The sequence below is a fragment of the Paroedura picta genome, chromosome 9 (genome assembly GCF_049243985.1).
Source record: "Paroedura picta isolate Pp20150507F chromosome 9, Ppicta_v3.0, whole genome shotgun sequence".
Taxonomy (NCBI): Eukaryota; Metazoa; Chordata; class Lepidosauria; order Squamata; family Gekkonidae; genus Paroedura; species Paroedura picta.
Window position 1 is genome coordinate 34,577,922 of NC_135377.1, and position 17,654 is coordinate 34,595,575.

Consider the following 17,654-nt stretch of genomic DNA (forward strand, 5'->3'; position numbering starts at 1 on the left):
CTGTCTCTTTTGGAATGCTTGTTGTTAAATTTGCAATACAGCCTCCACATAAGTGGTTTAGACGTGTCAGGATGTGAAGAAAGTGGAAATTGACCACCAGACAAGAACCCCTTGCTGGAGGATGTAAACCTCTATTCTTATAAGGTCTCTGAACTGGATCTAACGGATAAGAACATTACTTCCCCTAGCCTGGGATCCTCAAACTATTTGAGTTTGGAAGACCTTTTGGAATTTTGACACAGGTTGATGGGCACAACCATAAAATGACAGTAGCAGGAGGCAAAGCTATTCACAAGTGTCAGTGAATTGAACATAATTCCTTTTAAAAAGAATGTACAAGATCCTTGTGATGTGTAGGAGAACTGCATAGCCAATTAGATCTCCAGTGGCTGGTCAGAAGCTCTGCCAAAGGCCTATCTGACCCCACCTACTTTCTATTAAAAGGTTGTAAGTGCCAGGAAAGGTGTTGATGTATTCCAAGGTGCCCACAGGCACTATGTTGGGACCAATGCTCTAGCTTATGACTTGTCCGGATATTTTTTATAACAACCCTGACAGGGTCATTGCAACATGGACTTCATAGAATAACACTGTCAGTTTCATATCATAAAATAACGTAAAATAACACAAATTTCCTTGTTGAATTAAACAAAATAATATTTATCATTTTTTGCTGAATTTATTTTTTGAACCAATGAGAGAAACTCAGGGATATTACATAAGGGGGAAAGGATTATTATTATTTACTTACTAAGTCATGTTTGTGCCTGAACAAAAGAATGGCTTCACTATAGTTGTCACAGAACCAGTCTCTGAAGAAGAGTTGGTTTTTATATACTGCTTTACTCTACCATTTCCTGGGGAAACTGACTGCAATAGGGAGAATGGCATTTGGTATAAACCCTTTCTAAGAAGTGATGGTGTTTATTGAGTGGGTTTAAGGAAAGTAAAGTATCTGAAAAGCTGCAGATGAGGATCATTTTTTCAAAGGAATGTGGAACTGGTGTCCTTGGTGCCAGAACAAGATTACTGAAATGGTGGATATATAGAGAATGAGGTGGAACAGAATTGGTGAGAAAGTTGTCCCTAAATACAAACTCTTTAAAAAGACAGGGAAGGGATTGTTAGAATGTATGAAATTAGGAAGTCAGACCAGAAAACTTAAGAGTACTAAACTCTTCTGTTGGAATCACTGTGGGAGTAAGCACTAGGTGTAACAAAGTAATTTAGTACTGACGGCATACTATTGCTCCTTCTCCATTCTCAAACTCCATGAGTGAACTTCTCTGTGAGAAAATGCTATAACAATAGCTGACTTCGGTTGCCCTATTGATTAGATGAACTGAATATTTATTAACAAGAAGCAAAATTTCTTGATATCATCAATTATTGCATAGAATGGAATAGAGGAAAGATGACCTTGGTATAAATCCTGGGTACACTTAGGGTTTAGTTAAAAGATTTTAAGTGTTGTCACACTGCCTGGGAATAGAGGACACACAAGCTAACAAATTCAATACGTTTTCTTGTTAAATGCCAAAAAAATTTAACACATCTTATTTTAGAATTGTGAAATCCTCAAAAATAGAGTGGACAGTGGAAAAAAGTTAAAATGAAATCTCAGATCTCTGCAGATGACTGGAGAATATTTAAAATCATGTCAATAAGTCCAGTTATTACATGTCCTGCCGCCATGGTTAACAAGCAGAGTCAAAGAAACTTAATGTGACCTTGGATTTTCTTAGATATGCTTCTTATCACCAAAATTGGCCTGTTTTCTGGAAATTTGGAAAATGGCCAATGAAACTTCACCTACTGAAAAAAGGCTTAGAAAGCAGAAAGTTACACTATTGAAGCTAGTATAAGAACATACTTTGCTTGGAAATTACCAATATGGGATCTGCAGAACTAACCCCTGTTTTCCAACATGAAGGAACTGGTTTGGAAGCTACTATACTATACACCTGAACTCCCAAAACCATTTTATTAACTAGCTCACCAGATGCTTCAGGATAAGTGTCACAATCTTTGCTTTAATTTGGCAGGTCCTTCTGTGATTCCATTACTTATTAAAGAAGAGAGAGCAGATAGTAAATTACAATTATTAAAATGGAAGGAAGAAAATAGTGGGTTCTCTCAGGATCTGCATTGTTAACAGCAGTATTTAATATATTGACAAATATCCTTGAGTCAAGACATGAGTCCAGTATGTGAATGACATCAAATTATTCTGTATAGTGAAAAACTAAAACAGTGCAAAGGACAGCAGAAGAACATACTCAAATCTTGTGAATCAAGAGAATGGCAAGTGAAACTGTAAGTGAATTGTTCATTTTGGAAGAAATGTGAACTGTGTGCTGACATGTGTGCTGAAGAGCAATGAACTAGTGGCTAACCAAGAGAGTACTTGGAGTGATTTTTTTAGTTCAATCAGAAGATAGGGGCATGGTGTGGAAGAAGTAGGTGAAGAACATATTAGAACCTGGGGTCAACTTACAGACCGTTTCTGCATGGAGGGGTAAAATACTCAAGGGTCCCTGCTTGGAAATGCAGGATGGTAAACCTCATGTTTGGAGCCCTCCTCACGGGTGACCCCTCCCGCATTTTCCCTCTGCCCCGATGAGCCTGCAAGAAAATACATAATTAACTTCTCCCCCTACTCCTTGTCAATTACAGCAAGCCACCAATCACAGCACAGCAGTTCTCTTCTGGACTGAAACTTTCTTCCCCTTAAGCCCCCCCCACCCAATTGTTTTTAAAGTCACTTCTGTGTTGCTGTGTGGTAATGCCACAACATAAATGCATTTTAATAAAAAATTAACAATTCCGTGTTGCTATGGAGAAACACCAGAATGATACAGTATTCACCCTCTTTTTGGTATTCATGGTGTTTTGGAATCATATTTATGTCTGGGTGGATTTGTGAGAGGCTGGAAATGGTAACTGGACCCCAAAGAGTGATTGTGTGTAAACAGTGGGCTTAAAAACACAGCACACAGATGCTTGGATGTTTGGGAGAAAGCTACTCCCATGCACCCCCCCCCCCTTCCCCTTTAACTCCCCACCTCCAGAAAACTCAAACGTAACTGTGTTTTGCCTGCCTGATTTGTGGGAGGCTGGGCATGGTAACTGGGAATGGTAAATGGTAGGCTTTAAAACAAGGAGCATGCACGTTTGGGGAATGCACTCCTCCTTTCTCCATTCATTCCCTACCTCCAGAAAACATAAACAGGACTGTGTTTTGCCTGCCTGATCCCAAATAGACCATGGACACTTTAAAGAAGATTTTATTTTACCTTTGTCAGTGTAGTTTTTTGGTCCCACAGCAACATGGACCATGCCATTTTATTTTTTAATTCTCAGAGCAGGAAATGGATAGGGGAGGGTGGGTGCAAGGGCAGGACAATGCTAAAGAGTCCATCACGCCTTTCCCCGTCCATAAGGGCTTGCCTGTGGTTGCTCACTGATGAGATGCGATATAAAAAGTGGCAAATCCACTTTTTGCGATTCCCCACATCCTGAGGCAAATCTGGGGAAAACTCAACCCAGTTCTTGGACAGACTTGGGATGCAGGCAGTGTCATTTGGTGGGGGCTCTAAAACCTGCCAGCATCCAGAGGCTGTCCAGAGGTAGATTCCTCATGTGGAAACGGTCACTAAGTTGGACAGTAGAAGCTGCTTCTGCAAGATTTGTTTGCTAGTGTCTTAGATGGCATTAAAAGTGGATTGGACTGATACCTGGAGTTAAGAAAGATAAAGGATACTTCCATGTTGAGAATTAGTATGCCTCTGATTACCATCTGCTGGAGGCAGGTGGCACTTGAAAGCTTTCAGAAAGATAGCTGGGTAGTTTCAATTAATATAGTATATACTTTCCTGAGCCCACCACTTACTTTATTAAATGCATGAACTGGTCATCCAAATATGGGGGGAGAGAGATTATATACTTACCCTGGTATAGAAAAAATAAAACAATTGTCTGTGTCTTTTATGAAAGTGAAGCTCATTGACTTTAATGATGAAAGAAAGAATTATAGACACAGCACTAATAACTCCAGAATCTATTTAGTGCAGGCACAACAGATGCCAAGCTAGTTATCATTGGTGATTTTGTAGCTCCTGGCTCCTAGCAAGCAGCTGTTACCTGGACTAGAGGAAGGAATGAAGGATACAAGGAAAAGAGCTGCCTGGAGAAAGGGACAAACCCATTGGTTATTGCTCAAGATACAAACAAGGAGAGAAGTTGCATAAAGATGATGAGACAGAGTCAAACAGAGAGGAGGGAGCAGATAAACAGGAGGAGCCAAACAGAGAACAAGAAATCTCTGTTTTTTCTTTATTACTTGATTGGCAGACATAAGGGAAACATAGGCAGGTACAGCTGAATCTGAGTTTAGGGCTGTGTCCCGGTAATGTAGTTTAGGACCCAGAACTTGAGTAAGGGGTTGTTGCCCAGATATGGGCTGCTCACTAAGTGATCTTGGGTTTCTAACATCAGAACCTATTCAAGGGCAAAAATCACCATGAGGTAACCCCATTGAGACTTCTGGCTACCCTTAGCCTGCCAGAAGTGCTTGATCTATCCTGGGGACTCTTTATTGTAGCACCTCAGGACAACACATGGTAACTGACATATAGGCATGGTTAAGGTCAATATTGCAATTTTATTTTTTAAAAATAGCTTCTATGTCATTGATAATTTCTTTTCATTACTTTGCTCAAACTTATTATGTAAATCTGTCTTTGTTAGACTGGATCACAGTACAATTTCTCTTAAATCATTTTTCTCCCATTTCTTTTTTCCACCTAACTGCTGCCTCTCTCTCTCTCTTTCTCTCTCTCTCTCCTCTTTATTCTTGTGTAGGCCTGACCAAAGATGGCAATAATGAAAATATTGATTCACTTGAGGAAGTCCTTAATATTTTAGCAGAGGAAAGTTCTGATTGGTTTTATGGCTTCCTTTCATTTCTCTATGATGTAATGACTCCTTTTGAAATAATAGAAGAAGAAGAGAGCGAAACAGCAGATGATGTTGATGGTACGTCACAGAATGAAGGGGTTCAGGGAAAAAAGACCTGTGTTATTGTGGATTTACAGAACCAATGATTTTGGTTCAGGCTGCCCATTCCATAGACTTGTGGAACTATCCATGCAGTTATAAACAGGGTTCTTTGACAGTGGGATATAATCCCCAGTGGACTTCAGCCATATGATATAGGTTGACTTGTCCAAAAGCCTTTCAGAAGCTTGCAGTTGAGACACTGATTGATGTTAGACAAAAGTGTCCCAGTGGTGTGATTGGCTTTTGTATGGCTTTGCTTCAGTTTGTGCAATTTTAGCACTAACCTGCACATTCTCTATGGTAGTAAGCTTTATTATTGATTTTCAAATTGTTTGTCTTTCTATCAAATGTTAAATAACCATAGAGTATAAGTATTAAAAATTATGTAAAAATGTATATAGTTTATGATGTAAGATGATTATAACATTATATAAGAAAATGGTTATATAAATTATTTGAATTTTCTCTTTATGATTATTCCTTAATTCACTAGTTTTGTAGTTATGTTTACAAACTAAGAGAACAGAATACTGAAAAATTTCCTTGGGCTTATTAACCCACTTACTGTGTAAAAGAAGTAGCATGTTATTGTTTATTTCTATTGTATAGTTTGAAACGGAGCCTTCAGTCTTTAAGTGTTAAAGTCTCAAAGGCTGTTTTAATTTATAAGAGTTTAGTGGACATTTTATGGCAGTGAGAAATTGTAAATAATGTATGTCTCCTTTAATGTTCAATTTATTAAAAGAAAATCAATATGAAATGTCTGCTATTTCTTGCTGAACCAGAGGGTTTAGTGTTTTGGTCCCCAGCCTGTCGTTCTAAGTCATGTAACTAATTATACATATACCTCACTTTAGCAAAGCTGAATCATATGTGAAATTAAGTTTCTGTGTACAGATTTTCCTTTCACATGAAGGTATACAGAAGTATACAGAAGACTGTTCTGTTGAGGAAGGGGCCGGGTTCCAGTATCTACACACCATATATACCACTGTTCAGCTCTTGTTTGACTGGAGCCTGCTGATTGATTAGTTCCCACAAATATTAGATGTGGCAGTTGGCCTATTGCTTGACTAGCGTCAAACATAAATTCAGTCATAGTTGCAGTCCAAACATTCCTCCATTAAAAACAAGACCCCTTCACTTAGAGAACTACCAAGTCAAGAAACACCAAGTCTCTCAGTTTCCTATGTGTAAGGAAACATTTTTGTTTGAAGCAGCGTTAAGTCACATGACCTACCTACCCTGCATCCTGAGATAACCTGATTCAAAAACCCAGGGCTTTTTCTTGTAACAGTGCTCATCAGTACTGAGTACTGACACCTTTGTTCAGGGCTTTCCCAAGTCCTGACCCTTATGGACCATCCTGCCTGACTCAGCCAGAGAAAGAAAATGAATCCTCAGGGACAGCCCAGTGGGGATCTACAGAGGGAGGAGGCAATTGTTGGAAATTAGCATAACTTCATATAATCGTATTGGAAGCTTTTGATTTTTTTTTTACCCACCAAAATTACATTTTACTGCAGAAATGTGCTTTGTTATATAGGAGCTACGCCTACATTTTGGGTAGGTGGAATTATTCTGTACAGTTTTTCATCTGTTTCCCAAGTCATGAAATCAGAATAATTAAACTAGATAGTTAAAGGAGATATCCTTTTCCACAGTAGTAAAGCACGCTTGTTAGAATTTTATGAAACTCCCTATTTCTAGAATGTTTTCATGTAGGGACAAAAATGTATATTTAAATAAATAAGAAAGGTTTGTTACACAAAACAATTCAATATCCATTTTATATAAACAAATCTGTTGTGCTGTTTTGCATCTGATAATATAATTATAAAATTAATATTAGTTTAAAACTTGTATCCTAATTTCTATAAGGGTCAAGGATACAATATTTTTAAATGAAGATTTTGTGTTTAAATAGGTGCAATTATTGTTAAAGTTATGTTGCTTTCAGTGTTGCTATGGTAGACACAGAAAATGGGTAATATAATGGAAAGCTTGTATTTGGTGTGCTTGTATTTGTCTGACACTCAGATCTCTTCTTCAGGCTGCAAAGCTTGCCTAACTCAATACTATAAACATATATTGCTGAAAAGAAGCTGCTGCTTGCTGTGCTATGTTGCTAATGCGTAAATAACCTGCAGAAAATCACACTTGTTTAGTATCAAAATGGTTAAAGGAACCCCGGATTTCTGTGACCGCCTTCAACAGTATCTAAAACAAGATTTCACCTTTTCAACATAGTTCATTTTAAACATTTTAAAATATAATTATTTTGCGGATATTCATTATGTTTTGCAGATATAATTGAAATAAAGTGCATTGACTTTTAAAAGCTATAGTACTATGAAGTGTATAATGTGGTAGCATAGAATAATTTTTGACAAGACAGGTTTGAATACCTGGCAATGTGTTTAAAATTCCTAATCCATTGCAGAGTAATGTATTCTTGTTTTAATGAGGAAGTTAGTCATAAGTAGTAGATTTTTCCATGATAGGAAAGTATTCAAAAGCCTATTTCCTCCTCGAATGGTCATTGTTTTCAAATAATGTCCACAGCATTTGCATTTAGGTAATGTTATCTTTTAAGATACTAGCATAATTACATGTAGTGCTTAGTTCTGGCCATTTGTTTGTCTGTGGAACTAGGGTGATTTGGTGGCCTTCTAGGGTATTGTGTCAACATGATCTTTGCAAAAAATTAAACATTTTTCTTTTACTTCTTTTCTTAATTTGAGTGCCAGCATGGTGTAGTGGTTAAGAGCAGTGGACTGCAATCTGAAGAACTGCATTTGATTCCCTACTTCACATGCAACTAGCTGGGTAACTTTGGACTAGTCATAGTTCTCTTAGAGCTATTCTTGCAGAGAGCTCTCAGAGCTCTCTCTCAGCTCCACCAAACTCACAGGCTGCCTACTGTGGGGAGGAAGGGATAGGAGTTGATAAACTACTTTGGGACTCCTTTGGTTTGTGAAAAACAGGGTATAAAAAAACAGCTCTTCTTAATTGTAGAGCTTTTTCTATAGTATGAGTGTGGCATCTGTATAACAATGTATGCTTTAAATTGGTAAACTTTGATAAAGTTTGAATAATTGCTCTAATATTGGTATTTTAGAATTACAGATTTTGTTTAAAAAAATCATTCATTTCTTGACCTTAATGGAACTACTCTCTTTCTTTAATGATGAAACTCTACAACAGCAATCAGGGCTGAGTTAACGTTTAAAATATTACTCAATGTTGCTTTTATATAAAGGGGAATATAGGGAACTGTTGCATAAAGAAATACCTAATGTACCCAGCTTGTCTATAAGTTTGCATAGAAATAGACTAATGCACGTTAGTATCCTTTTAAACACTAGACTGAGGTCCAAAAACCTAGCTTAGGTTATGCCAAGGGTATGAGCTAGCCCAGTTTTGTTTGATCATCAGCCTCATATACCATTAGAAACTGATTTCTAGATTACTTATATATTCAGCTTTTGATTGCTTTTTCAAGAAATACTTTAGGCACAAAGAACTAGTTTCAGAGTTGTAGACATCTTAATTTTGAATACCATATTCTAAGATTTGAAACATTATTTAATATTAATAATGGCATATACCTATATGTTTTCTATAGCCGCCTCTTCTAGCTGTCTGTTTTCTGATAGATTAGCATGGAATTAATATGTGAATCTGATAGCATGACAAGTTATTTCTATCAAATATGAACAATATGTCAAATTATATAAAGTTATTAGAGAAAATCATGTATAAGTGGTACCTTATGCCTGATACAGTAGCCAAAATGACATCAGTAGACTAATAAACATGGGTGATATCATAGAAGATTTGGTACTATCACATCTGATGGTGGTGTCCTAGACACACAAATATTCAAATAGATAAATAGAATTGTAGGTTGTAAGATTGCTTGTAAGCCTAAAATAGTCCTCTTAAATTTCTTACCTCAAGATATACAACAGGAAACAAAATATGTGCTCAAAAATCTTTTTGCAATGGCAAGACAATTATTAGATTCAAATGAGTAGCCGTGTTGGTCTGAAGTATCACAATACAATCAGAGTCCAGTCTGATTAAGAGTGCTTGCACTCGAAAGCTCACGCCTTTAATACATCTTTGTTGGTCTTAAAGGTGCTACTGGACTCTGATTTTATTGTTGAGCCTGCCTGATGAGGATGAAGGCATTGTGGGAGGAGAAACGGGTGGGGCACGTCCGGGATAAAAACTTGAAGGGGCCAATAGGGAGCCGCAAAGCCCAGACAAAACAAATAAACACAATAATTGTGTTAAAGAGAATAGTCTGAAATATATTTGAATAAAGGACTGTCAGATAACAAATATATTTGTTATTATTACTACTATTACTAACATTTAATAGTAGGAGGTAACTATTACTATTGTATCTTTGGGTTTTTTACTATTTTTTCGTTATTCATCTCAAAAATATGATAGATTTCTTAAAGGTCTGATCTGAATTTAAACATTGTAATTCTTAGTATGTGCATGCTAAAATAAAAATGTCACAACTGAATGATTACATTACAGTTTTTATCAAGCTTTAATGGGAACTATAATGAAGCAGTATTGCTCATGTAAGACTATTGTGTTTTTTTTGGGGGGGGGAGACACCATAGATTTGGAACTTATTTTTAAATATATATATGTGTGGGAAAGCTTTACTTCTAATAATTATTAAATAATTGCTATTAAAATGGGGTTAACTTTGTGGGGGGGTATTCAAAGTAAATTCCATTAAATGTTAGGAAACTAAAGTTCTGTGTATCACTTGTTATGTAGTGAATTCTTAGGCTAGGTTCCTACTTTACACTATGTACCTAAGTTGTTAAGGAAGTTTTATATTGTAACATGAGGGTCCCCACTCTTTTTGAGCCTATGGGCACATTTGAAATTCGGCCACAGGATGGTGGGTGTAACCACAAAATAGCTGACACAAGAAGTGGAGCTATCTACATCTGAGTACTGTTCCTCAGAATACATTAGTTTATATTGTGTCCTAATTTACCTTCTAATGGGGCTCTCCATACCCCAGTTCTCTTCTTCTAGGTCATTCCTTCAACTTTTCTCTGAATATCTGAGTAAGCAAGTCATGCTTTGTATATAGAAAATATTACTTGCACTCGTCAGTGTGGGCATATAATTAAAAAAAATGAATTTTAAACATTGTGTATCATTTCCCAAAATAAGCTTATGGAAATGGGTGAATCTAGCCCTTGCGTAAAGCAGTGTAGCAGTAAGCAGTTTCTAAAGCCTACATTTGGTCTGATTCTGTCCTTAAGAAGCTCCCATCCACATTTTACAATCTTAGGAAAGTATACAGTATTAAAACTTTCGAACAGATTTTCAAACTTCTGAACAGAGATACTTGTCTCTGTTTTGTGATAATATGTACATGATAGTGCTGAACTCTACAATTGACAACCTTTGAGTGAAAGATGTGTGAATAATTCTTACTTTTCTAATAAACGATGTCTCCAAAATACTGCTTCTTTGTGGCTATCACCATAGTTTTTCAAAACAAACTTAGCTGTCTACTTTGTAGGAGGAACAAACCAGTATGGTTGACCCCATAATCTTTATCTTGCGGGAAGGGTTCATACTTTGTGTGTCAAGCTTAGTTTAGTAAGGCACAATGGGCGAGAGATGTGGTTCAAATATGTCTAGTGAAATTGTGTAAGCTTCCACTGGTCTTGTTTAGTATGTATAACCTTAAAAGCAATGCTTGTAACATGTTTCCATCTTATGAAAATCAGGACTGCCACCTGGAGGGGTAGTCAAGAAGAAAGCGAAAGGTACTTTGCCAATAGAGACATAGTGACTTTACTGAATGCTTTTAAAAATGTTTCAAATGCATGGGTTTTTAGTAAATCTGTCTACTAATACTGGATGCTGTTTATACCAAGCAGGAATGTGGCATATCTCACTCAGAAATGTACATGTGCATGTAAGCCTTTTTCAACCTTTTGACTATGGAGGATCCCCTGAAATAAATTTTAAGGCTTTGAGGACCCCTGGAAGTGATGTCGGTGGATCATACCTCCCTGCCATGCCCCCCAGAAGTGATGTGTTACCAGAAATGACACCACCACTTGCACCCTTTGCCCTCCTTTCACTCCCTTGCCCCACCTCCGGGTAGAGGCAGCCAGTTCCTTAGCTTGTGGCCAAGTCTATAAAGGTTAGAACGGAAAGGCTGCAGACATCCTCCAGCGCTCCCACGGACCCCTAGGGGTCCACAGACTTTTGGTTGGGAATCCCTGCTGTAGGGAATTACATATGCAAAATCTTTGCTTTTAGTTTCCTGGTCTAGCAAAGTAGTCAGCACTATGTGCCCAGTTTATGTAATTATTTAAAATATTAAGGTGGCAGTAAACTGGTTGGCAGGATAGCTACTGCCAGTGGAATTGGGATCTCGATTGTCTTGGCAACCACCATCATTCATACCAGATGTCACCACCAATCTAAATAGATGGACAGAATATCACCTGCAAATATTGTAGGAATATATCCCTCATACAAGAAGATGCTTGAACGTCTATTCTTGATTTAAAGGATGCTTATTTTCATATTTTAATTCATGCTTCAGTTATGGTTCTCTGGTATTCCAGTACATTTAGGCTAGCTATGGTATCCCGAATATTTACCAAATGTATGGCATTTGTGGTAGCAAATCTACATACCCAGGGTTGCTTAGAATTCCTATTGCTAGATGACTGGCTTATTTTGACCTGCAGCCATGAAATATTGAGTGACCAAGTTCATTGTATGATTTCCATGTCTAACCTGTTAGGTCTAGTGGTAAATTGGGAAAAGTGCCTCCTTAAACCCTCTCAATAGGATCAATTTATTGATGCCTCCTTTGATGCCACCTTATATAAGACCTTGTCAGCTGACAGAGCCAAAAGCATTAAGTTGTATTAGGAAGCAAAGGCAACCAGTGAAGGCCATCTAACGGTTACTAGGACTTATGGCCACGACTACTGCTGTAGTGCTTTTAGTGAGGTTGCACATGTAGAATTTGAAGATCTGGTTTGTGAGGAAATATGACTCTAATAAACATTCCTCAAAGTGCTTTTTTTTGGTACCTAGGATAGTGATCGGATGTCTACATGATACCAGTTTGTTTTCAGAGGTCCAATTTGGTTTCTGGGTTCTTCAGGTCACAATGACCACAGATATTTCCTTATTGGGTTGGAATGCCCATTGTCATGGCTTTTCATTACTGGGCTGGTGGTCTTTAATGAAAATGACTCCCCATATTAATGGTCTGGAACTTCTTATGGTAAGATTAGCCCTTACCTTCTTCTGAGATATTCCCAAAGAAGACAAGAGAGTGCTGATTCAGACAGAAAACATTGCAACAATGTACTATTTCAGCAAGCAGGAGGCATAGGTTCCCAGAGCCTTTGCCTAGAAACAATAACAGTGTGGAAAGTAGCTATAAGTATTGGGGTCCTTTCCAAAACCATCAATATGATGGAATCTTTAATACAGATGCAAACAATGTGAGCAGGGTCAAACCAATAACAAATGATCTATTCAGCAACACGTTTATCAGAGTGATTTTCAACAACTGGGATACCCTCTGGTGGACCTGTTCACCACAGGCAAATTCAAGTAGCCAGCAGAGTTCTGTTCCTGACCAGAAGTGACCTAGCTTCCCTGGAGGATGCGTCCCAGATTTCTTGGTCAGGAATGCTTTTTAATGCATTTCCCCTTCCCCTCTCCTAAACAGAGTTAACCTGGGTTATAGGGGAAGTGATTGAATGGATGGCATCCTCATGGCTGTCTTCTGGCCCCACCTGATATGGCTTTTGGAACGTCTATGCTTAGTGGGTGGGAACTACGTTCCGTTTCCCCAACCTCAGATCTGCTGATGTATGGTCCACTACTGCAAGGGTAGTCAACCTGTGGTCTTCCAGATGTTCATGGACTACAATTCCCATGAGCCCCTGCCAGCAAACGCTGGCAGGGGCTCATGGGAATTGTAGTCCATGAACATCTGGAGGACCACAGGTTGACTACCCCTGCACTACTGCATTGCAATGTAACAAGGTTACATTAAACAATATGGAGGATCTGATCTTAGGGTGCTCTTACTCCCAAGGAGTTCTAGATATTCTGCTGCAAGCCCATAAACCTTCAAGTAGGTACTCTTACAGCAAGAAGTGACTTGATTTGAGTCTTGGGCATCTACTAGAAAGGAATGCCCTTTCACCTGTCCATTGGTATCAGTTTTAGAATACTTGCTATCCTTAGTAAGGGCTGGTTTAGCGATGTCTTCAACGAAGACCCATCTCCAGCAGCTATTGTTATTTTTATTACTAAGAGCACCTTTCTTCCCTGTGGTGTTTTCCTTGCAAAATGAGCACATGGCATTTTTCAGTGACTCTTCGTGAAAACATTTTGAGCCATAAGGGCTTTGTGCTCTTTTGTTGGGGCCGTTTGGACCTCTTCAGGCCTTGTAGTGTTGGTGAGTTGGTAAAGTGCGCAGAGATTCCTCTTCTTGTTAATAGTATTGGGAGACAACAGACTATTTTAGTCCTGCTGTGCTTTATTTTTCCACTCGCTCTTGGGACTGCCTAGGAAAGTACTGCTTCTACTTGGAACCTCTCCCGCGGCCACCCCAAAGTTTGATTAAAGGAGGTATACCCTTTGAACCATCTTGAGGGGAAAAAGCTGGGACAGCCCCACATGTCATGCTCAAAAATAGTGTGACATTGTTGGAAGGTCTCCAGATACAGGGCTATACTGTATTCAGCCTGAGGAAAAATCCCTCTGTGGGAGCAGCCATTAGTATTCATTTCTCTCTAGTTGTAAATCTAGAACATTCTAAAAGTATCTTAAATAGCAGTGGAGATGAAATAAAACTATTTTGGGATGATAGAGAAATCCAGACAGAGACCGTTTCCACACTGGAGGCTTCAAACCGGGCTGCAGGCTGGAGATTGAGCTGGGGCTGCCTCTTCTTGCTCCCACATGGGGGCCGAGTGCACCTCGTCCACTCTGGATTCGTGCTCCCACATGAAAGCTGGGGCAGCAAAGTTCCAAGTGCAAAATGATCAGAATGAGAAGCTTTTTCAAGGCTACCAAATTCTCATTCAATAATCCTTGGATTTTGAATTGGTCTTAAACTTTTCTGATCAGTGTATTTTATTGCATTCTTATACATTGTTCAACCATGAATAATAGTATTACAGAGATCCTGGAAGAACTTTATTTCAGATGGAAACACATACTGAATATTTTTCATATATGGATTCTTCTTGTAAGTAATCCACCCTGTGGTGATTGCTTATGAGTAAAATGCTTCTGTTCTTTGCAAGTATATACCTGCAGTTTATATGACCAGAACATTCCACACGAATGGGGAAGAAAAGATTAACGTATTTTTGTCTCCTAATAAAGCTCCTAAGATACTTAGTAAAGCCATCAAATTATGTGGTGTATAGTACATTAGTGTTAGCTTTCTTTATAAGTATAAAACATCCACTAATTTTAGACACCTTCATTTTTGTTCAACAGTTTCTATTGAAGGATCATAAGAACAAAACTGATCAACCAAATATTTTACTAAACAGCATGTGGTGTTTTGAAATAGTTTTTATTTTGATCAGTTGCTTGCTGAATTACTTTACAAGTCTGCTTACAATTTGATAAAGTTTCAAATGTGGCATCAAAACAACATGAGAGCTATTGGAAGTTTTTTTTACGCTTCAAAGTATGCAAGTATTTAACACAATTCTTCAGGCATTACTAATACTGTGTGGTCAGGTTCTTTGGAAATGAATATACGAGTCTGAAGTGGTGGTGTGCATTTGGCATGCTAAAAGTGGGTCTCTTAATGTATGTTCCTTAATAACCATTTTCCCATTTTTTAATGTGAAAAAATGAAAAAAAGAGAACAAAGAACCGGCAAGGAAAGAGAAACAAGAAGTAAAGAAGGAAACCAAAGATGAAGAAAAGAAACTGAAGAGGAAAGTTGATGACATGAACAAAAAAGATAAAAAAGCTGCTGACAAAGCCAAGAGAGACAAAAAGGAGAGATCAGGGCCAGACAAAAGTGTCAAAAATAAAGGAACAGTAAAGGAATTAGATAGTGGCAAAGATAAAGATACAAAAAAGATTACTAAGAACGTCTCTAAAGCATCTGAGAGCTCAGCAAAGGGAGAGGAGAAAAGAAAAAGAGTAAAGTGATAATATTTTCCTTACCTGAATAATAACAAAACTATTGGTCATAAGAAAATAGATCACTACAAGGGAAATTTTTATGAGCTTGTTGGAATAAACAAAAATTGCAAAGTTTTTTTTTTCAGAAATAGCCTTAGTATATTGTATGTGTTGATTACTATGAAATTCCAATTTGTACATAGTATATCTGATCATTAAGTCTTCTGCATTCTTATTGTACTGAGATCAGTTATCTATTCTTGTTTTTGGTACCTTATCTCACACTTAAGGCTAATAAAGGAAAAGTTTGAAATACTTGACAGTAGCATTTGTTTCATACCGACTTACTGCAATGCGGGGGAATTCAAATAGAACATGTAGCCAGTCTATTTTGCTAAAGTCATAGTGATGACATATTTCATTAAGATACATATTATTTTTCAAAATTAAGTAAACTAAATCCTACCTAATTGTTGAGAAACTAAATGTATGGAATTACAGCAATCATAAAGGTATAACTGAACCAGTAAATAGAAAAGACAATTATGGTTATATAGCAAATTGCGACATATTTTTAAGCTCAGAGCTCTACTTATTTTCCTAGAAGCGTGGTTTTCTGCTCTGTAGAAAAATGGGATGTGCTATTCCATTTATCCTAGTCCTTATCCATTGTTATTCCTCTATATAGTTATGAAACAGCCTAGGGGGTGGGACGTGTCCGGCTGTCCAAGTTGGAATAGGGCCAATCAGGGTGCAGCCAGCTTTGCCCTGATTGGCTCTGCCCCTACGGCTCCCATCCTCCGTACCTGGACTCTAGCCTCTTTGCTCTCAGATGCGTCAGTGCCTGGAGCCAGCAGCAGGTAAGTGGAGAGGCCCTCGGCAAAGGATCGTGGTGGAGGGCCTCCTAACGAGGGCCTTTTGGCCTGTTAGACTGGGCTTTCTGACGAGGGCCTCCCGGCCTGCTGACTACTCGTTAAGGACTGCTAAGGAGCTGACTAGCAGGGGTAGTCAACCTGTGGTCCTGCAGATGTCCATGGACTACAATTTCCATGATGCTAGCCCATGCTAGCATTTGCTTCTACATTTGCTGGCAGAGGTTCATGGGAATTGTAGTCCATGGACATCTGCAGGACCGCAGGTTGACTACCCCTGGACTAGCTGACTGCTAAGGAGCTCTGTCCTGGCCTTGCTAACGAGCTGGCCAGCCCCCGTCCACCCCACTTGATCTGGCTGTGAGCTGCCACCCAAGGCCACCTTAAGCTGCCTAGCCAGGGGCCAGGGGAGGGGACCCTTTCAAGACCCGTTCTTAGGAATGGGCTTTGAAGCTAGTTTTAAATAAATGACTGACGTTGAATAATCTCTAAAAAGGCTTAAAATGCATTTGCCTTTTTAACGAAGAAAGTGTGTGGGAGAAAGTATTATGAAACAATAACCTGGAAAATATAAGCAGGAAAATGTGGGACTACAATCAGTGTAAGCATTGAAAATTAATGATTGTCACTCATACTGTCTTTGCTGATCCAAAAGGAAGGTGTACTGCATATTGGTAGTAGGCACAGCTTTTGACCAAACATAAATAAAATCCAACTTTAATTGTGATCTTAATAAATATTTCTTTCACGAGGTATGATACTTTGTATAGCTGAATAAAAATCAGTGGCAGAGAAATGAAAGATGGAATAAAACGTAGAATAACTGGAAATAAACATGTCCTCCTAGCATTAATTTCAAGCATTACATTTTTTCATTCAGTTAAAATAAGTCTTTATGTCTAGGATAATATTTCATTGTATGGGGAGATGAGTCAAAGAGACTGGGGATGGGTTTCCTAGCAATGTATAGAGGCCCACTCTTGGGTACATTGAATATTAAGCTGCACAAAAACAAGTATTGATAAATTAGTGATTACTTTTTAATAACTCACAATAACATTAGCAACATTAGTCTAAAAATCTACGTTTTCTTTAAATAAAAGTGATTTGGGCCTTTGAAATGCATCCTTATTCACTGGCCTAATCCATGTTCATCAAATAGTTATTCATTATGTTGAACCAGTAAAAGAAAAAGGTATTTCAGAAAAGTCATGGTGACATCGTGACTTTAAGGAGAACCACTGACTTGTTAGTATATTTGAATGAAGTTAATGTGCTGTGAGGCCCGCTTGTTTATCTTAGCCATCACATGTTAGATGGAACATTGTTGAATATAATAATCTACCTTTCTCTGCATTTTTGTATTCCATGTTTCCTTTTGTTGTTTGTTTTAATAAAGATTAAAAATAGCATTTAACTTTTACCTCTATACGTGAGAAATCACACACATACTAGGTTTACATACCATTTAGATGTTACATTCAAAAGATGGAACTTTTGATGTAGTTTGTGTATTTAATATTT

At 38.0% G+C, this 17,654-nt stretch overlaps 1 protein-coding gene across 5 annotated transcripts in view; it reads left to right on the top strand.

Annotated features, from left to right (window-relative positions):
- ASPH (aspartate beta-hydroxylase) overlaps positions 1–17,654 on the top strand; it is a 121,803-nt gene that overhangs the window by 23,546 nt on the left and 80,603 nt on the right. The window contains exon 5 of one of the 5 annotated variants that reach the window (XM_077352317.1): positions 4,864–5,821. The exons of the other annotated variants lie outside the window; for them this stretch is intronic. Coding sequence (XP_077208432.1) covers positions 4,864–5,105 — 242 coding nt within the window. The 3' untranslated portion in view covers positions 5,106–5,821. Of the gene's footprint in view, positions 1–4,863; positions 5,822–17,654 lie in introns of those variants that run through there. 5 annotated transcript variants of the gene reach the window in all.